Here is a 21,782-nt window from a genome sequence, read left to right on the forward strand (position 1 = left end):
CTTTCTACAGTACTCTGGAATCTACAGCTGAAACATGTTACCCTACCAGGCATGTACTGTAATTACACAAACACGAAGTATCAGCATATTTATTTCACGTAACTGCTCCATGGAATACCACTTTCTGGACTCAACAAGTCCAAATTAGCCTTTGACTCTAATTTAAAACTGTATTCTATTTCAACAATTATCATGTCACTGGCTCTAGGATGCAAGCTACAGAATACATCTATGCAGTTTACACTTACAAGGCACAGCTCTGGTAATATACTACAGTTGTGTTATCTTCAGCAAACACATGATCAGATATTGAATATTTTCCTCACAATGGCCACAAACTTCTCATCTGTTGGTGGCTTCCTCTGGCTGCCAGGCTGCAAGAATTTTTTGATTGTTGGAATGTTGCTTGTTCTTCCTTTAAAAGCCTGTAAGAAGCAGCAATAAAGCCAATGAGAGTAAGGAAATTATAATTCCATCCTTTATAGCTTAAAAATCAGGTGACTTAGATTTTTACTTCTCAAACATACTTACTCAACAGAGAAAGGTAATAGCTCCTTATAGTCAGCTCAGCAATCAGCATTTTCCATTAAAAAAAGTGCAAAAATACACCAACTACATATTAGTCCTCTTGGAAAATCCAGATGTGAATATTCTGATGTACAATGCTGGTGCTATAAAGTCTACCTTAGTTTCCCAGATGGGGATGAGAGAAATTAATATTAAAGAGTTAAGATTCATTTAGTAAAGATGGAAGGGAAAAAAAAAAGCAAAAACCACAGCTTGAATCCAAATTCTGCAGATATATTCAGGAAAAAAAAAGAGGCAAGGACAGAAATACCTCAGTGCAAAGCACCATGGAAGACAAGACATAAGAAATTTAACAACTCTTGTATATGATTTCTTCAAAATACAATTTTGCTACGAAAATGAAGGACAGGAACAGCAGACACAACAGGCTGCTCACTTCCCCTCCTGATGCTCTTTGCTGTATTTGAAGACATAGAAGTAGCAGTTATGATGGTAGCATTAGTAAGTGAATTCCTGCCAGCTGAGAACAGCTGGGAAAAGTAGAGCTGGAGAAAAGTGAGACCCCAGCAGCTCTGCAGTTAGGACAGCATGCCTGTGTTCAGGTTGTAGTCAACAGAAGTAGAGCAGAGAACTGTCAGTAACAAAGTACAATGGTTCAAAAGATTTAAACATCGCTTAGCTTTTAAAACTGGGCAGTGAAATTTTTGTTACCTTCCATACTGAGATCAAATGATTACTAACCTGTAGCAGAGGGAATGCAGACAGGATATCAGGCTTACATTCTTCTGCCATTAAAATGGCTTCCAGCAGATGGATGTCTGCCCAGCTTAATTTGTTACCAACAAGATAATCGTGTCCATGGTCTTTTAAGGCCTACAAAATATGAACAAATAAAAAAAAGTCATATAGGATGTAACCATTTTATCTAGATATTTCATTACAGACAAATTTTTACAAAAACACACAGCAGAGCAAATCCATGCAAGAACCTATAAAGTTAGAAAGAAACAGATATTCTCTCATGGAAAAAATTAAATCAGAACTCATGTTTCAGTGTGCATGAACCTATTGCTCACTCTAACCTACTGCATCAGGTAGCTGTAGCAAGTCCAGTACCACAAGAAAGACTTAAGTCATACAAAAGAAACAGGACTAAAGTAACTGGAAGAGGTAGTCAGGACAGTTTACCTGTAGCATACTTTGATTTTTTTTAAAAAAGTGAACTCCCAGACGTTTCAGCAAAATTTGACATTGTTGATTATAGTTTGAAATAGGTCAGGTATGAAGGAACACAGCCTTTCCACCCTTCATCCTGTATGGAAGCATTCTTTCATGGCAAACAGCTGATGCAAGAATCACAGCCTGCCAAAGCTACTGATAGCTGTAATAAGTAAGTTGTGGTGACTGTTGCAGCACAGCTTCAGAGCAGTTACCAGCTCTCCAGCTTACCTTTTTCCTGAAGACTATCACTCTTGTAGCAGGAGCAACAGAAGGAAACATGTCTGGACCCAAGCTACTTTAATGCTACACAACTAACAAATGTGCACTAAAACCAGGATATCAGTCTGTGACTTTGGAAGCTGATTCCTTCTCCAGTCCTATCTGCCAATTTTACTATAAAAGAGGCAGTAACCTCTGACAGGCAAAGCTGATACCTTTATGTAGTCCACCACAGCTTGTCTACCAAAGCCATATGGAAACACCCAAATAGGCAGCTGGCTCTGATGCTCTGAAGTGCTTTATATCACCTTTTGACACTCTACCTGGCTGCTGAGTGTTTGAAGTAAACACTCATAGCTAGGGATATTTTCTGTCAGTATTGTGTAAAACATGGACTGCAAAATCTGCTCAGATAAGCCAACAGACAAACAGCTGCTAGGGAAATTACTAATCATTCTAACAAAATTAACTAGGCTAAAAATTACAGGAAAGTTTAGCTGCGTCTTTACCATAAGTGAACAAAGTTTATTTTAAAGGCTTTCCTCTAGTGAGCATACACACTAAAACATATCGTAACAGTAGTTTATACCACCTAAGCACAGGTTCGGAGAATACTGGTGTCTACACTTTTTGTTTTTTAGTAGCTTAAATACTTACATTATCAGACATCAAATATTTGAAACATTAATGTGTGCAATTAAGCTTTCTCAGCACAGCCTTCCACTGGTATGACAGTGGATCTATATGAACTCTGATTACAGAAGTGCTGACTTACATTGTTCATGGACAATTTTTTTCACAGTTGCAGCCTCTGTGGGTTTTGCTTGTGCAATTTAAGGCTCTGATAAAGAGGCACATGAAATTGCATCAAGTCCTGTATTTTTTGAATAGACTTCAGCTGCCTGTGAACCAAGGATTCAAGCTAGAAACCCGGCTCAGTCCTGAAACAACACAGCTTTTTACTCTTGGCACAGACTTCTGAGGACACTGCTATGCCCTGAAAAAGCGCTGTGCGAAAATCTGTGCAGTACAACCATATAAGGTGCAAAAAGGTAAAGTTACAAAAAGAAGGAGAGTGAAATGAGGAGCACAGCTGGCTCAATTCAAACAGAAAATGTAAACACAAAAAAAATTTAAAATATCTTCAAGGGAAAAAAAAACAACAGAACAAACAGCAAGTTAGCACAAAACAGCAACTCAGTAACACATCCAGGCTATGTTCCAGGGAGCAGCAAAGAACAACCAGTCACCTCCTGACCAACTCTTGCCTAGCCAAGAAAGACTCTTCATGTGCTCTAGGGGGGTGGCAAACCTACCAGTGCTTTACATCGCAGATCACTAGAGGGTCTTTAGTGCATGCTAGCCAGTAAATAATTGCTTTATGCTTTTAAGCTAGATACATCCTGTTTGCAGTGCCTCTTTGTGCACATGTAAGGATGCCCAAATAGCGATTCAGAAAAAGACAGAAATAATCTGTAAGTATAATACATTTAAGCCATGGGTTTGAGAAAGATCAAAGAATTAGTTCCTTAATTACAACACACAATTATATTTAACTTTGAACAGCAAAAGTATATAGACTTTCAGGCAATAAATTCTGAAGGCTGGCCAGGGATTTAAATGGTGTATTTATGTAAAATTCTAGGAGCTATCAGCCACTAAGCCAGGTTTAAAAAGTAGGATCTGCTCTTTGAGGAGTCTGAAAGAAGACAGCAAAGATAGTACTGAAACCAGCCAAATACTATTTAATGGCCGTCATTTCACGTTGCTGAATGCTGGCTCCATCATACAGTTCTGGAGTTGTCTTGCCTTCTGAAAAGTAGGTGTGTGGGGCTAGGGGAGTGGGGAGAGGGTGGAAACCTGTACCCCACTTCACTGTCTTTGTGGATGACCAGTGATTTATCACTTACCTTTTCATAAACAGGAAAGTACCTGGTTGTAGCTCGTTCAATGATTAAGGCAAGATTCTTTTCTTTTGTGTCAGCCGGTTGAAAAGGGAGATACATGATCATTCCCATCAGGTCTGTTGTTCCCTCCACGTACATATCAATCCTGAAACAAACATTTTTATTTCACATTTATCATTTGAACATTCCATTTTGGTTATTTTCCTGAAGTACAATACCAAAGTGATCACCAAGTAAAAAGCTTATTAGTGAATATAACATAAGACACTAGTTTGTTTTCTTGTTCTTCCACTTTAACTCCAGGCCAGTTTTTTCAAAGCACAGAACTTTATAAACAGGCTCACAATGTCTCCAAGCAGCAAGGTATAAATAAGAGTCTGCAACTAATGTATTTAAAGTGGAGTTCACACTGTTTTCCACTGATAACCTATTCATCTAGGCTGTGGGAGAAAAGACCACATATGCAAACCATGCTAGAGAAAAAAAAAATAGCTTTGAGGTCTAATCATGAAATGATGCCAAAAATGACTGACAATTGCCAGTTCAGACATGCCAGTCCATAATAATCCCCACAATCTCTGGAGTTGCCCCTCCATTATCACAGAATAAACCCTTTATGGTAAGTGGTAGTCAGTTAGGTTAAGGACTTAACTGAGTTTCTGCATGACTTCTTTTTCTTAAAGAAAGAGTAAACAAAGATTTTTGCTTTTGCATTAGCCCTTTAATTATGACAATAGAAAGTATCCACAGCTTACGTAGTAAAGCAATACTAGGAAAATACAGATTTAACTTTCAGTAGCATTAAGCCACTGAACATATCTTTTTTTAAAATCAGCTATAAAAGATTCTTTACATTTTCAAAAAGGGACTTCATTTTTTTTTCTAGGCAGCTGTAGTTTTTCTTACTGTTTTCCAGGTTAAAGAGAAAAATATAAAAGGCATACCTAGACTTTATTAATCTATTAAGGTCCTGCAGTTGCCCAGAAACTTAATGTACTTCTGGTCTCTGTAAAATCAAAGGAGCCTGAAGGTGGCCATAACCTTCTCACTATGTTGTCAATTAACAATCATTCATCAGTCTCAAAGTTCATTCACCCAATCCCTGTATCTGAGGAGACAAAGCACTGGCAGATATATATGCACCTTTACATGCTGATATTTCATAGCAATATTCTTCTCATAAATATTAAAAATCATGGAAGAGTATTAGTAAGGACAGTAAGCACTGTTAACATACCAGGCTCTCTCCTTCAGGTCCTTCCCGTAGAGGTTGTACTTTGCTGCTATGTAGCTGAGGATGGCTCTGGTTTGCACCATCTTCATCCCATCAATCTCCACCATCGGCACTTGCTGGAACATCAGGACTCCATCTAGGGAAGAAAAGGAAGCAAACTGTTCCGACTGCTGCAGTACTGCACTGAATCTGAGAAAGAGACCTCGTAACACATCCAGTTCTGAGGGATGAAGTCATTTGCAAGCAAGCAGGTCTCTCAAATCTTCTCTTTACAGGTCACATCATATTGGGGGTCTTACAAAAATCTCACCTGTTGTTCCTTTGTTATATTGGTGTGAATTTATGTTTAGGGTATTTTACAGACTTACCGTTACGTAATTTTTCTAGGTCTTCCTTCGTTTCTATGAATTCTTCCTCAAACTGAAAAGCAAAGATAGAAAAACAACACTGTGTCACTCCAAAGGCAATGGGGAAGTGGAAGGGAGTCTGAAGTTAAGACTGCACCTCCCCACACTATTCCCCATACTTCTGATGATTGCACTGACCCCCTACTCCTATTCTTCATCTCTGCTCCAGCAAATAACCCAGGACTATAGTGTCCCCAACCCCACAGTAATGTACTACACTTTACACTTTAAAAAAGCTTCCTTCATTATAAAGACCACTCTACTTGCCTGCACAACTACCAGACACAAAATCATTCACTTAAAAGCATCTGATGCCATGTGAAATACTGAGAAATATTTAATAAGTTGTGCCTGTTACACGACATTTATCTTCCTCTTTTCCCAGTGAAAAAAATGCTGGCCTTTTTTTAAAAAAAAATGAGAAGGACATTTGAATGAGGGCAAGATCTTTGTTTCCTCAGCACTCGTGCTCTGCAGCTTCTCTGTCAGCAACACTCCCAAGTGAGCACCATTAAAAAAGCCTTTTATTTCTAATGTAGTATAAATAGTTTCTGGGAAACCAGTTTCAAAATAACATATTCAAACAAAAATTGCATGTAGAAATTAAAATGCCTTAGGATGGTTTTCACCTGATGTGAATCTAGATAGCTCCCCCACTGCCTTCAGGGCAGCTTTGCTGATTTATCCTATTCAGGTCTTCACCCAAAGAACAAAAAGCACTTTGGTTGGAGATAATGTTGTAAAGCTTTTCATGTGGTACACAAGGCCTTTCAGTGGAGAACATGAGACAGAGAAGTAATGAGTACTCAGAAAAAGCCAGAGATACACAGTTTATTGTCTAAAATCCTTTAACTGGGCAACTGTTGCTCAAGGAATACATCAAATTACAACATGAGAGAGTGCATCAGTGAATCTAAGTATTCTGCATCACAACATATGATGTTGTGCATATCTCTGAGCATAGATATAACTGGGAAACCTTTCCAAAGAATACTTATTTTAATCACAAATTAATCGGATCATCTTTAAAAAAAAAGGTACAGACCTCAACCCCGGCTGCTGCTAACAGCCATCGGATTGACTCCATCTTCCCCCTTCCCTTGGTATAGTGCAGCTTGGGTTTCCCCGCCATGATTTCAGAGTTCTTGTTTCCTGATAAATTCAAGAAGACAATCTTACAGGAAGCATGTTTTAAATAAGCATTTAAAATGTCCCACTCCAAACTACTAAATACAGTTGGATGAATGTGAAAGTAGAAGGGCAACCAAGACCTAGATACTTGGGCTTGATGCAACCATGTTTCCTGTGAATTAGTGAAAAAAAAAGTACACACTACCAGGAGAATATGCAGCAATTCAAAAAGAAATCATGACAGAATATAATAAGTATCTACTAAATCATATACGTATCTTTAAAAATATTAGAGCTCATGAGTTTTACTACCAAAACAGAATTCCTGAATAAATAATTTTTTAACCTAGTTGTGATGCAATCTCTTCAGTAGGTGTTGGGTTTTGTGACAGCAGCCATGTCATACTGGACTTGAAAATGTACTGTATCAAATGAGTTGCCTCTCAAGAACACCAACCCAAAGACACCAGCATTATCTTCAACTGTGTTATTATGACATTTCAGAGCCCCATGCTGTTGAGCCTTTATGAATATGAGCTTGTAACAGCAATATATGTTTCAGCATATACTTCACCTGACCTGCTGACTTCCATATTCAGCTAGTTCTGTTCTGACCATTAGCCAAATCATAATATATGTTACAGAGAATGTGGGCTGACTTCAAGACCCATTCCAATTTTATGATCAACAGTTAAACTGTAACAGGGATTCATATCCTATTGGCTCTAAAAACTTAACTTTGAAATCAAAACCAAACAAATGAGACAATGACCTCTGTTGGGCAGATAAGGCCTGGTCAATGATCCCAGCAGCTGGGGGGGTGAAGTCAGCCCACCAGATGATGGCACTGGGATGAAACACTTCATCCTTTCAAATTTCACTAACAAATGCAGTCACATGCCATAGCATGAACTCGTCAGATGATGTAAGCTTGCCTGGTGCTAGAAACAAAGAGAACACTGTACTCTTACCACTAATGGGTCCTGGAAGAATGAAGCAGATTTAATAAGACAGAGTCACAGACTAACAGAATGCTTCATCATTAAGCCAAGGTTTTATCTGTTTACAGGCAGGCTTATTTATTCTTGCATAGACTTCGCAGCACATAACTGAGCCACAAAGTGGAAATTTTGGCCATAATTCCAAAAGCATGAATGAAGAGGCACAAACAGTACAACAGAGGGGAGACAGCATCCCTGGCCTTCTCCACTAAAGTCCTCTGTGTTGGGTGGTAGCTTCAATAGGCCCTACAGCAAACAGCCACTCCTCTAATAGGGGCTGGACTCACAAGAGAAACCTAGTGCCCCAGTCCAAAATACAGGTCTTCAAAACTGCTGCTCAGCAGTTAGCTGAGCCCAGAAATGTCTACATCCACAGACACCTCAGTCTCTTGCAACAAAGTTCCCCTGATACATAAATATGTGCTTGATAATAAAACTTTATTATATCTTGACAATTTATAGTTGGCACCTAGTCTAGAGCTGCTGGATGCCTAACTATATTCCTAATAACTGAAGAGCAATAGGGCACATAAACAAGGCATTTAGAGAAGTGCCTTATCACAGCCACCTTACCAGGCTCTACACACAGAAGACCATGACCTACGCTCCATTTCTAGTTCCCATAAGTGTGTGACTTACGCTACACTAAGTGCAAATGGTCTCAACCTTCCATACTTCAAAAATACTTCCTTCCCTGTGGCTCAGGAAGTAAATGATGGTCTCAATGCCACTCTGTCAGAGAGAACTGCACTTGGATCCTCACAGACCAGACAACCACTCTAACCTCCAGCACATGGGATAAACGCTGAGAAACACACTACAAGGACAGGCTAGCATAAGGAGAATGAGCAAACTTCTCTGATCTCTCCCTGAAGCTGAGGTAGAGTAATAAAAATCAGCCTAGCCAGAGCTCTACTTGCCAGTGTCAGCTCAGTGCTCCACTCCAAAGAGCTTAAGAGCAGAGCAAGTGCCAAAAAAGTCAAGATATCAACATAACCCATACTTCTTCATCACAGTTGCTTATGGGGATTGGCCAAAGGTTGAAGCTTTTTATACAGGTAAGAAAAAGCTTACATTTACAAATTTGGTGGCCTTCTATGACAGGTTACAGTGTTGGTGGCTAAGGGAAGAGCACCTGACGTAATCTACCTGGACTTGTATAAAGCATCTGTCACTGTTCCACATGACATCCTTATCTCTAAATTGGAGATATGGATGTGACCGATGGACCACTCAGTGGATAAGAAGATGGCTGGATGGTCACAGAGTTGTGGTCAGCACCTTGATGTCCACGGGGAGAGCAGTGACGAGTGGCATTCCTCAGGGATCAGTATTGGGACCGGCGCTGTTTAACATGTCTGTTGGTGACATGGACAGTGGGATTGAGTGCACCCTCAGCAAGTTTGCCAACGACACCAAGCTGTGTGGTGCGGTCGACATGCTGGAGGGAAGGGATGCCATCCAGAGGGACCTTGACAGGCTTGAGAGGTGGCCTGTGCAATCCTCATAAAGTTCAACAAGGACAAGTGCAAGGTCCTGTACATGGGTTGAGGCAATCCCAAGCACAAATACAGGCTGGAGGATGAGTGGATTGAGAGCAGCCCTGTGGAGAAGGACTTGGGGTAGTAATGGATGGAAAACTGACTATAAGCCAGCAATGTGCACTCACAGCCCAGAAAGCCAACTGTATCCTGGGCTGCATCAAGAGAAGTGTGACCGGCAGGTCAAGGGAGGTGATTCTCCCCCTCTACTCCGTTCTCATGAGACCTCACCTGGAGTACTGCATCCAGCTCTGGCGCTCCCAGTAGAAGAAGGACACGGACCTGTTGGAGCAAGTCCAGAGGAGGCCACGAAGATGATCAGGGGGCTGGAGCACCTCCCCTATGAGGACAGGCTGAGAGAGTTGGGGTTGTTCAGCCTGGAGAAGACTCTAGAGAGACGTTATAGGGGCCTCCCACTACTTAAATGGGGCTACAAGAAAGATGGGGAGGGACTCTTTATCAGGAAGGATAGTGATATAATGAGGGGTAATGGTTTTAAAGTGAAAGAGGATAGATTTAGATTTGATACTAGGAATAAATTTTTTACTGCGAGAGTAGTCAGATACTGGAACAGGTTTCCCAGAGAAGCTGTGGCTGTCCCCTCCCTGGCAGTGTTCAAGGCCAGGTTGGACGGGGCTTTGAGCAACCTGGGCTAGTGGAAGGTGTCCCTGCCCATGGCAGGGGGGTTGGAACTAGATGATCTTTAAGGTTCCTTCCAACCCAAACCGTTCTATGATTCTACGATGTTCCTGGAACTTCATTGCTTAAAGACTGACTTTGAAGTTCAGGCTGAACGCTTACATAGCGTTGCTATGGTACTTTGGTGACTCTGTTACTGCTCTGCAAAGAATATCTCTTTGTAAAGCAGTGAGTCACGAAAGAGTAGCAAAGCTGCTAAATTATCTTTCTTGAATAGCAATAATGAACCTGAAAAGAAATCACAATGTTCTCGCACATCAGACCTTCCTGGACTTCAGCCAGGCAACTGTCAGAGTGACAGCTACCCCTGTTATCACTTATTAAAAAAATCACACTATTTTGTCCAAAACAATTCAGGCATCGTCCTTCCAGTGAGAAATTAGTTAAGTGTATTTAACAGCAAGCTCACAATCTGTTGCAAGATCTTAAATTTTCTTCCTAATTGCATGTGGACCCCAAAGCAGTTCTCTGCCACACTTCTCTCCTTGAACACAACCCCCACAGGGTTGCTCGGGCAGAATGACCTTACAGCACAGGCCCCAGACTGCATCAAGCCCGGCTCAGTCTTGAGACGGTCTTAAGACTGTAATTGCTCACCAGCGTGTGGTTTCTACCGGGACTCAGGCCAAGTCTGGATTCAAGAAGCGTGCCTTCCTCCACCCAAGCTAGGCGGCGCGTATGAACGAGGTGAGAGGCAAATTACCCCAAGACATTTTAAAACTTTAACTCCAAACAGCAATTCCTCTCCTGATCCTACTGATCCCTGCTGATCCTACCCAGAGCCAGACACAAACTCCCTCCCCGCCCGGCGTCGGTCCCTGCTGCCGAAGGAGGGTGGGGAGTAACCCCTGGACAAACACGAGCAGCGCCGCAGGACTCTCAAGCATATTCCTGAAGTAAAAACCGGTCTGTCACGCACCTCGTCCTTCGCCCTCCCGGCAGAGACCCCGGCTGGCCACCCCAGCCCCGCGGGCGGGCTCCTTCCCCTCTGCGCGAGTGGCTCGGCCCGGCCCTGCCCGGCCCTGCCCTCCGCACCTGGCCGCGGCGGGAAACACACTCCTGCGGCTGCACCCGGCAAGGCGCGACCCGCCGGTGCTCGGCGGCTGGGGGCGGCACAGGTCCCGCGGCCGGCCGACGGCCCGGAGTCCTGCCCGGGGAGCAGCTGCCAGCCCTGCGCCCCTCCGCCACACGCCGTGCGTCGCGGCAAAATTCACAACCACCCTCTGCCGCGCCCCCCGCTCCCCTCTCCGCGGATGCCGACCACCGCGACGACCCCCAGCCCGCCGCCGCCAGTACCCTGCACACGGCCGCACCGCCGACAGCTCCCCCGGCCCAGCCCGCTCCGCCGGACTGCCCTCACGGCCCGGCCCGCCCGGAGGCGGCCGCTCCTCCCCTCAGCGGCCGTGGCGGGCGGCCTGCCCGCTGCCCGCCTACCTCCCCCCCCCCCCCCCCTCAGGGCTGGCGGCGGCCACTTCGCCGCGCTGCGTTCCCGAGGGCCAGCTCCCCGCTCATACACTTCATCTTTAAGCCGTAGAAGCGTAGCTGAGGGAAAAGCCGCCCCGGCCTTGTCCCTGAAATCTTGTGAAACGGCTTTTTCCCCTGGACTGGCTTCGGGGCTTTTGTGTCAGCAATAGCGTGGCCAGCAGGGACAGGGAAGGGATCTGACCCCTGTACTCGGCACTGCTGAGGCCGCACCTCGATTCCTGTGTTCAGTTTTGGGCCCCTCACTCCAAAAAGGACATGGAATGACTCGAGCGTGTCCAGAGAAGGGCAACGAAGCTGGTGCAGGGTCTGGAGCACAGGTCGTACGAGGAGCGGCTGAGGGAACTGGGGGTGTTTAGTCTGGAGAAGAGGAGGCTGAGGGGAGACCTCATCACCCTCTACAGCTCCCTGAAAGGAGGGTGCAGAGAGCTGGGGATGAGTCTCTTTAACCAAGTAACAAGCGGTAAGAGAAGAGGTAATGTCCTCAAGTTGCACTAGGGAATGTTTAGACTGGATATTAGGAAGCATTTCTTTACAGAATGGGTTGTTAGGCGTTGGAATGGGCTGCCCAGGGAGGTGGTGGAGTCCCCATCCCTGGAGGTGTTTAAGAGTTGGGTTGACATAGCGCTGAGGGATATGGTGTAGTTGGGAACTGTCAGTGTTGGGTTAATGGTTGGACTAGGTGATCTTTTCCAACCTAGATGAATCTGTGATTCTGTGGGGTCAGCAGGGTGCTGTGGCCGCACCTCAGAGGGACATGGCAGCCAGGGCACGAGGGGGCAGGAGAAGGGCTTTGAGACACCCAAGGCAGCAATGGGGTCACAGTGATGATGTGACAAGGGGAGGAGGCCTGGGCCACAGTCCCCCTGTGAGGGGTGCCGAGCTCTCGGTGTGCCAGGGGCTCTGGCTCTGCATGGCCGAAGGCCAGCATCTGTGTGCAGGCTCCTAAAGCCGCCTGGCTATGTAGGGGAGCTGGCATGGCAGGGAGTTGGCAGCTGTGGTCAAAGCTTCTGACTCTAGTTTCTGACAGCACTCAGCAGCTGCAAGTGCTGCCCACATGCTTCAGTGAGCTGGGAGGGAAACAGGTCTTAATACATGCTCTGCTGCAGAAAAATACTGGGTTTTTTCCTTTCTTGATGCTGAAACCTGGTTCCAGTCACATGGCATTTCTTAGAAAGAAACTATAGGTGTTAGCAAGAGTTTCAGTGCCTTGAGTTTGCCCCGCTTAAAACTGCCAGTACTAGAGCATTAGTTGGTTTCAGGACACTGGCGCTTGCATGTACATATTTGGTTGATTTAGTGTTTAAATAATATACATAGTTATGTGTTCAACTGTCTTGCTAGCCTCTCAGTTGTAGAGCTTGATTTAAGTGATTGTAATGTACAACTTATATTTAACTGATTTTAATATAAAGTGACATAAGTTAACATGAAGTCCTACATTTCAAGGTCTCACTAGCACCTGACACCAATCTGACTCCTCCATCCTCAAACAATAATTCCACTTTACAGCTGGCGACAAGCGTTTGTTTCTCAGTTGAGTCTGCAAAGTGCTTTTAGCTGCTACAGTAGACTTTTTGTTAAAGGATATATTGATGAAGCTACAGTACAAGAGTTTAAATGTCTGATGACAAAACAGAGGTGCAGTAGGACCTCTGGTCCCAGCATACTCCAAGTTCAGAGGAAAGCTGAATCCAAACCTGTCATCCCCATCAAAGCAGAACCTGCAGGCTTTTCCTGGCATTTCCCAGAAAAGATATGTCACCTGCTGTTTAGGCTAAGCTCTTTATTTTCCAGTCACTCTTGAGAATGCCAGAAAGATAGAACCAGAGAGCCCTTGGGTATATAAGTAGAAGTCATTGAACAAACTGGTTTTGAGTATCAATAGTAAGACTTTATTTCAGGTATTCTTTTAAGTATTTTAAGATATCCTATGTTGTCCAGTGTACCCCCTAATTCAGTGAACTATTTCATTTGCTGGTGTGCTCATGTAGATTTACTCTGTGTTTGCATAGAGTAAAACCATTCCTGTAATTAAGGAAAGAGAGATCAAAAACCTTTTCACTGTTTTCATTAATTTCACTTTGCCACTATCAGCAAACACAAAGACAATAAAATAGAGTTTCTGTGGTTTTAGGTTGCTGCTCAGTGGAAAATTTTCATCACTTTCGGTAAATCTTTTTCTTGTAGTGGTGGTTTCCTCTGGCTGCCAGGCTGCAGGAATTTCTTTATTGTGGGGATATTGCTTATTCTTGCTTTAAAACTCTACAAAATAAAACCAAAACAGCACTGTGTTTAAGAACCATGCTAACTGTCAGACATTTAGATGTTATCCATGCTCTAAAAGTAACACTATGGGTTGATCCTGTAGAAGAATCTATATGCTTCATCCTATTATGCTTTTGTGGCTATAGTGACAGAAGGCAGCAATAGCCACCAGTATTTGAGGCTGGCTAAAAGTGCTTGGAATATTTTATTTGGTTTTGTCTTGTACTTCTTTCCTCACCCTCCCACTCTCCCATATTTCTCAGCCAGTTTAAATCAGTGGTCCTGTTTTGATTCATTATCCATTAGAACTGTCCATTCAATTACCTGCAAAAGAGGAAATTTAGCAAGTATATCAGGCTTGCACTCTTCTGCCATTAAAAGGGTTTCAAGTAGTTGCACGTCTGCCCTGCTAAACTGGTTGCCAACAAGAAAGTCTTGTCCATGGTCTTTCAAAACCTAAAAACAGAGAACCAGAAGCAGAGATTATTATTTTTTTTTCTCTGTGTGACTTGATACTTTCTAAACAAGGTCATATGCTGCATGGAGTTCTCCTTGAAAGAAGGAAATGCAGTAAGAATATCTGTAGTAAAAAAGAATGATCTGATCACACTGTCATCCTAGACATAATTTATCAGTTCTTTATTTTCGGCATTTCTTTCTGGCAGTTCAGTTGTACCCCTCTTGCTTTCACTTCTGTAGCTCATGTAATCAGCGCTGCTATGTTGAAAGCTAAGCTTTATGGGATACAACCATTACTGAAAATGCCTGTATAAAATTTACAAGAGGCATAGTATGAGTATCTTGGACTCCTTCAAATTATGGACAGCTCCCTTACTTCTCACCTGTTTCCTCTTCAATTTTGGGAATATTGCATTGGGAGCTCTTCACGTGTCACCTGTGCCTCAAAACACCTGTGTCTTGACATCCAGCTAATCCATCCTCCCTTTTGTTACAGAGGGAACTGTAATACTTTTACACAGTGTCTATGGTAGAGGGGGCTCTGCAGTTCAGGAGGACACTTTATGTAAAAGCCGATGCTATAGTATCTTTTGTCTGAAACTACACACAGATTCAAACATGGACATTTGAGGAGCTCAGTGTATTTGGGTTTTTTGCAGCTCTGCATCTCTCTCAGATTTGTGCTTTCTGTTCCCTCCGTAGTGTCCTGTTTCTATCCTCATCCAAGCCTCACCAAAACCATAGCATTTATATTTAGGTAATAATTTTTCTCCTGTTTTCCTTAATAAAAATCATTTGTGTTCGAGGATGGAGTTTCAGGGAAACAATAATAATTAAACTGCTATGTCTTTGCCACGTACCTTCTCATAGACTGGGAAGTATCTGTTTGTGGCCTTGTCCACAATAGTAGCAAGGTGTTGCTGCTTTTTATCCGCTGGTTGGAGAATATGGGTCATGAGTAACTCGTTCAGATCTATTACTGCTTCCACATACATATCAATTCTGAAAGGAATAGATCCAGTTGATCAAGTCAAACACAGTAGGTCTGACTAGCATGGTAGCTACTGATGTAACCCCACTGAGATTTTGGGAACACTCCTCCCCTTCTACCCAGCTTGGAGCAGTTCCCCCTGCAGTGCAGTAGCTAAGGTAGAGGGGCAGGGAGAAGGGGAGTGTGGGTGAAAGACAAGTGCAAAGTGCCTAATCAAAAACTAAAAGACTGCCCCCCTACTATTTTTCACCAGGGGTGATACTTCTCTGTCTTAAGTTTTTTTGAACCTGAGTACAACTTTGTCATGCAAACTTGTGTTAAAAATCCAACCAGAGATGCTAAGTTAAACAGTGGGTCTATACAATTCCTCACGAATATCTTGACACGTGTTTACGAATGCTAATTAACTCAAAGTATTTTAAAATACTCAGGTCAAACCATGTGCCCTAAGAACTCTGTTTTTAGTAACCAGTTATTGATTCTAATTCCTGGTTATTAGAGAAAGAAGATTTTTGTTTCCATCAAAGATATTTTGCTGAATTAGACATGGTGAAAACAAGCTGCTGTTGACAGCTGCAGGAGAAAGTGAAAAGAAACTTCAGTAAGACAGTCCACCCTCTGCACTCCTGCCTGCTTCCCTCTGATTACTGTATTGACCTTTGATCCTTATAACCTCCCTTGCACCATGCTGCCTGTCAAATCTATCTGGTTATTACTATTGTAGACATGACCCACAGTCACCGTCAACATGTGCTACATGAAAAGCTGCTATATCACCCTGAATCTAACTGTGAGCTGGGATATTGTGTTACACAGAGAGGTAGTGTGAACTGTAGTCTAACAAACAAAGGTGTTGCTGTTACAGTACAGGGCTCTCTCCTTCAGGTCCTTCCCATAGAGGTTGTACTTCATTGCTATGTAGTTGCCAATGGCTCTGGTCTGCACCATCTTCATTCCATCAATCTCCACCATTGGCACTTGCTGAAACAGCAGGGAACCATCTAGAGAAAAAAGGACAAGACAAGGAGACATTCAGTCTCTGAATGAGAACCATTAGTGGGTGTTCGGCAAAGTAACCACATGTATTATTTTTTATTTAGAATCATAGACTCATTTAGGTTGGAAAAGTCCCTTAAGATCATTGAGTCCAATCATAAACCAAACACTGCCACATCCACCACTAAACCATGTTCCTAAGTGCCACTTCTACGAGTCTTTTAAATACCTCCAGGGATGGTGTCTCAGTCACTTCCCTGGGCAGCCTCTTCCACTGCTTGACAACCCTTTCAGTGGCAGTTTTCCTCACTCTCACAACAAGGTATGGAAAACACTTACCATGAAACCAAGAACCATTTCTTAGTGACATGTTAATAGCTTACTATTATAGTGATCAGCTTTTTGAAGTTTCTTCAAATTTGAGGAAGCACCCAAATGCAGAACTTCTAACAGTCATGCACTAAAAAAGACAAGTCCTGTGCTTCATGGCCCAGACTCAGGTGATTTTCATGGAGGTTAATACAGATGAGAAGACTGAAGGATCCAACTCAGCCAGTTTCTGTCATGCTTTGGGTAAGTATTATGGAAATCTGGACTATTTAAGGGCTTGTCAACATATAATGTGTATTTAAATGCATATTGTCTTTGTGACTACTATATTGACTTTATAAAATAGCATACATCTGTATGGGCATGAAGCAGGAAACAAAGGGGGGGTTTCATGAAATTCGTGCAAGAGCCAAATATCACTTGGTGTGAGACTGTAGCCATGTAAATCCCTTACTAGTCTGCAGAAGCCTTATTCTAACAAGGAAGAAGTTAAAATGCCTCCAGGAACTGATCAGAGAAGGGAGTCAGAATATTTGCTTTATGGAATCATATTTCTTGACTCAGATAACTGATCAGGTTTGTCTGTCTTTGTATCCACTGTAAGGCAATTATGCAGAGAAACTGCTATTAAGAGCACATTTTCATTTATGTTCGTGTCTCAAAATACTTCTTGAAAGCCAGCAGATGGCAGGGGGATCAACCCATTGTTCCTAAAGGAGAGCAAGACTGCAAATGCCAACCCTAGCTCAGACTTCTTTGAAAAGCCAAGTGAACTGGAAGAGCACAGACATGTAATCTGGTTTAAAGGAAACATGAATATCATGTTCACAGTGATGGAAGATAACAATAGCAAGGTGATTAGATGCCTTTGGAAACAGGAACACATCAGAGATACAGGTTAGACTCAGAAATCTGGAACTGGTTTCATACAAATTATAGAACAACAGGTTTGTAGGCAACCTAACATGCTGATGAATTTCAAGATGATCTGATGAAAAAAACCTGTATTGTCATAGGACAGGAGGCAATGTGCACAAACTGAAACAAAGGAAAGTCAATCATCTGAACTTAAGGAAAGGTTTTTTCACTTGTGAGAGTGACTGAACACTGGCATGGGTTGCCCAGAGAGGCTGTGGAGTATCCATCCTTGGAGATACTCAAAACCCAATTGAACATTTTCCTGGGTAACTGGCTGGCCTTGCTTGAAGAGGGGAGGTGGAGCAGACGATCTCGAGAGGTCCCTTCTGACCTCAGCCCTTCTGTGATTCAGTGAAGACTGAAGCAACTGCGTGGATGATACCATCTAACACACTGCAGTGTGCATTTGTGGTACAGTCCAGTCTAGATTTTCTTTTTAAGAGACATAAGACTTCTTAGGTGTTCTAAGACAAACAATTCTAATAGTTATTATTATTATCTAATTATTAAAAAGTGAAGGAAACTCACCCTTCTGTAACTTTGTCAGATCATCCTTTGTTTCCAGAAAACATTCTTCAAACTGCAGGAAATACAGAAGAAAAGTTGTGTTGTCACTGCATGTTTTAGCTTCTGTTTTGCATGAGACAATGAGAGCACAAATAAATTTGTTTGGGGGAATTTGGTTTTTAAAAAAATAAATCAGATTTGGAAGTGATATCTTCAAAAATTTATTTTGCCTCTGTCATCCTCTCTTCCCTCTCACATGTGATTCATATTTTTGTGAAGGTGAGATTTTGGCTAAAGCTGAACTGACTGAAAGGCACAAAACCCTGTCTGCTGAGCAAACGATGACCATGCCGCTTCTGTTGTCAGGGCTGACAAGAGTTGGTGCAGGGAGAGAGGAGGATAGGTAAATTCACACTGCAGCAGCAGGACTGTGGTATAGCTCCTCTGCCACAAGCTGGCAAAAGGAAGGACAAAGAGAAGAGATCATGTGCCCCCTGCAGCTTTCTGGTACATTGACCATTACCATGACAAAAACTCACAGCTCTTAAAACACACAGGTCCCCACACTGCCTCTCCACTTTAATATCAAAACCCCTTAGAGGTAAAACCAATTACTCTGTGTTTTAAACAGTACCTTCAGGGGTAAGCTACAGTGTAGTAGGCCTAGCAATTTTTCGCTATTTTGGACACTGGGATTTAACTGAAGGCCTTCAGAATTGAAAGTGCTCAACCCCTGTGATCAGAAGATAAGAAGCCAGGTTCTGCTGCTGTGGTTTTAAATTTTTTCTTTCACTGGTTACAGGGAAGAGGCATTTGTGGTGCTACAAGTAGGCTTGGCACATGATGCTTGGAAGTGAAACAGGAACTTGCCCCCCTGCTTAGGGTAAACTAGTGGTCATGGTTGGCTTCGTCAGCAGTGCACTAAATGCAGAGCTTGAAACTGCTGGTCAGTCACAGTTTTTATAAGGAACAGTAAGAATACATATTTGTCATGTGCTCTTAGTATAAAAAACAAAGGCAAACCTCAACCCCAGCTGCTGCTAGTAGCCACCGTATTGATTCCATTCGGCCTCGTCCATTGAAGTAGTGCAGCTTGGGCTTCCCAGACATGTTTTCACGTGCCTAATTTCCTACTGTCTGGAATAAAGAAGTTTTTCAAAATAAAGATTCTGAATGCTGGTTTTAAGTCAATAACTGGTTCTCAAGCATTGTTCAAAGTTGTGTTGTTAGAAACCAATTATTTATGGTCCAAGACTCATCAGATTAGTAAAGGAGGTAAAAGACTATATTGAGAGGCTGCATTGTATCATTCTTCCTTAAGATGTCTTTTATATGTGCAAGTTAATTAAGCAAAACTCTGTGTACTGAGAGCAATTGGCCCCTGTCAAAGAACAAGCAAATCGAAATCCATTTGTATCTCAAAGTGTTCTGCTCTGACCAAAAAGCAGGGTGTGTGAGATAGATACAGTGCTCTGTTTATTTTGGCATTTATCTCAGAGTACAGTTTACTGTTTAATCAGATACACAATATAAATTGAGCAATTACTCTGCTTTCTCCAGCAGCCATTATGCTGTGTTGTAAAGTGCCAGCAAAGATTTCTTTCCCCCATTGTAATCATTCGATCTCATTTACAACACTCCCTGCTCCTCTCATTTCTTTAGGCAAGCACTGGAAGACACGGAATTTAATTTTGTCTCTAGTAACATTAGATTTGCCTTTACCACAGGGAGAGCCAAAGTGCAATACCTGCTTGGTCCAATTCCCACTCTTCTGGAATTTAAAGCAACAACAGTTTCTAGACAAACTGTCATCCACCCCATTCAGAACTAGCATGTGCACATCAGCAGCAAATGTGTAGACAGTGCCTAGTTTATACTAGCGTCAGTTTTTAACATCATGTCAACAATAAAGACGAATCATTAACAGCAGCAAAAAGAAAATGGAAAAAAACCCCAACACATTCCCCTTGTAAATAACATGTCATCTTCTCTGCAAAAGGAAGAAGGGGGTGAGAGGAAGCACTCCACACTTCTGGGAGCTACATTTCTTTTTCTTAAATCTGTACACCTAGAAAGCAATTGATGAATTATTTAACATTTGATGCACATAACCCTGTTAGTAAAGAAAGTACATACAAGTATTTAATCCACAAAACCCATTCACTAACTTAGTTTCAAGTTTCTAATTCCCTATGAATGTCCAAAATCCCAAAAGCTTACCTTGTACACAGTATAACTCACTCTAAGCTCTCAGTAGCTTTGCCTTGACATTATATAGGTCTGTAGCCCCTCCTACAAAGAGAATTGCAAACAGTTCTCGGCTGATGGGTAACTCCTATTTCTTAAACCAATAAAAACAATTAGTTCTGTTTAGTCACTTCTCACCTACAGAAAATAGATTTCTGACTAATGCTTACTATGTACAAATGTAAGATTTATGTGAGGTCATGATCATTGGGAACATCTGTGCCAGCATAAAACTGTATGCTTCCTGTTTTCATTGTTTGGCAATCTGCTAGTTAAAAACAATCAGAACAGCTGAAAAGCTCCCATGATTTAAAAAAATACTGTGATAGCAATCAAAATTTTGTTTTAATATTTTATGGTTATTTACTTCTAACAGATTGATGCTTTGCATAAGTCACATCAACTAATTGAGCTTGAATCCTTCATAAGATTCCTTCCCTGGCTTAGCAATGGGGGATAATCCTTCAGGACACTTTTTCTGCTGAATTTCAGTCCTGGACGTAGAAGGCTTTTTTCTGTTTCTGTCAAAAATGTTTCCCTGAATTTGACCTGGTGAGAATGCATGCCAAAGACAAGTGTAGGAGACAGTGAATGAAGAGCGACATCAGAAGACAAACTGCCCTCTGCACTTCTGACTGCTTTCTTCTGATAACTCTGTTGACTTCCAAGAGCCGATACAGCATAAACTCCCATGCACCATTCTGCCTGTCTAATCTAACTGGTTAATACTGTTGTAGACATCATCTGCAGGCAAGGTCAATGTGCTATATAAAAATCTGCTGAATCATCCTGAACATAACTGTGAGCTGAGATAGTCTTTTCGTATTACACAAGGAGGTTGTATGAATTGTCTATCAAACAAAAAAGAGTTGTTACAGTACAGGGACTTTCTCCTTCAGGTCCTTCCTATAGATGTACTTTGCTGCTATGTGACTTAAAATGATCCTCATCCCATCAGTCTCCACTGTTGGTGCCTGTTAGACTAATGTGTTCCATGCTTCACAATAAAATTATCTATTAGAGGTAAAACCACAGGAGAACAAAGCATCAAAACGGTCATCACTGCGAAGTCTTGTCTTTTAGGAGGTGCCTAGTCCGCAAATGGAGCACTCTGTACCCTATACAGCACGTGAGGAGAGTCAGGCTTCACAGAAGGGGACTCCTCACTAACAGCACATCTATAGCCTCTGCCTTCTGTTTTGTGCTCTTTTCTTTCTTTTTGCCCTCTGTCCCCTTCTTGCATTTTGGGACGTTCTCTCCAGCCTCCAAAAGCCTGCAGCAGGGCTCAGTCAGCTGTGCAGTGGTGTACACACCACTGTGCATGTTCCAGGGCGTCCACTGGCCTCCAGCTGCTGCTCCAGAGAGCCAGGCTCTGTGGCATATGCCATGGCATGATGGCTGGCCCTGCAGAGGTGTTGTGGAGACATTTATCCAGCCGTCTGTGCTAAGTGCAGCAGAAGCCCACTCTTAGTATCGCTGCAGAAGCACAAGCTGCCTACATTTTGCTTTGTGTTAACATCCAGTCTGTAGTAATTTGTTCATATTTTATAATGTAACAGAACTCTTCATAAGACTGTTTTATTTGCTTGCTTGAGAGGTGACTGCTTTCCCCTCTAGGCTTCCGGGAGTGCTGACTTTTGCTGTTAGCACAGGGGTTTTTAAGAGTAAAAGATGGAAACAGTGTTTCTGGCATTGT

General features: G+C 42.5%; 2 protein-coding genes across 3 annotated transcripts; both read right to left on the reverse strand.

Moving 5' to 3' along the window:
* Positions 1-75: 75 nt before the first annotated feature.
* LOC141955973 (glutathione S-transferase) lies at positions 76-11,296 on the reverse strand. Its single transcript, XM_074895744.1, has 7 exons — positions 11,185-11,296; positions 6,562-6,668; positions 5,478-5,529; positions 5,113-5,245; positions 3,879-4,020; positions 1,270-1,401; positions 76-425 (listed from the first exon to the last, which is right to left on the reverse strand). The coding sequence occupies exons 2-7, from the start codon at positions 6,646-6,648 to the stop codon at positions 303-305; spliced, it is 669 nt and encodes a 222-aa protein (XP_074751845.1). The 5' UTR covers positions 6,649-6,668; positions 11,185-11,296; the 3' UTR covers positions 76-302.
* A 2,018-nt stretch (positions 11,297-13,314) lies between these two features.
* On the reverse strand, positions 13,315-18,949 carry LOC141968042 (glutathione S-transferase-like). Of its 2 annotated transcripts, XM_074922379.1 has the most exons (7): positions 18,863-18,949; positions 17,861-17,912; positions 15,957-16,089; positions 14,958-15,099; positions 13,963-14,094; positions 13,560-13,635; positions 13,315-13,467 (listed from the first exon to the last, which is right to left on the reverse strand). In XM_074922379.1, the coding sequence occupies exons 1-7, from the start codon at positions 18,947-18,949 to the stop codon at positions 13,367-13,369; spliced, it is 723 nt and encodes a 240-aa protein (XP_074778480.1). In that variant the 3' UTR covers positions 13,315-13,366. The 2 variants fall into 2 exon arrangements, with proteins under 2 accessions (XP_074778480.1, XP_074778487.1); XM_074922386.1 differs by having other exon boundaries at positions 13,356-13,635.
* Between the last annotated feature and the right edge of the window lie 2,833 nt (positions 18,950-21,782).

This window comes from Athene noctua, chromosome 1 (assembly GCF_965140245.1).
Source record: "Athene noctua chromosome 1, bAthNoc1.hap1.1, whole genome shotgun sequence".
Taxonomy (NCBI): Eukaryota; Metazoa; Chordata; class Aves; order Strigiformes; family Strigidae; genus Athene; species Athene noctua.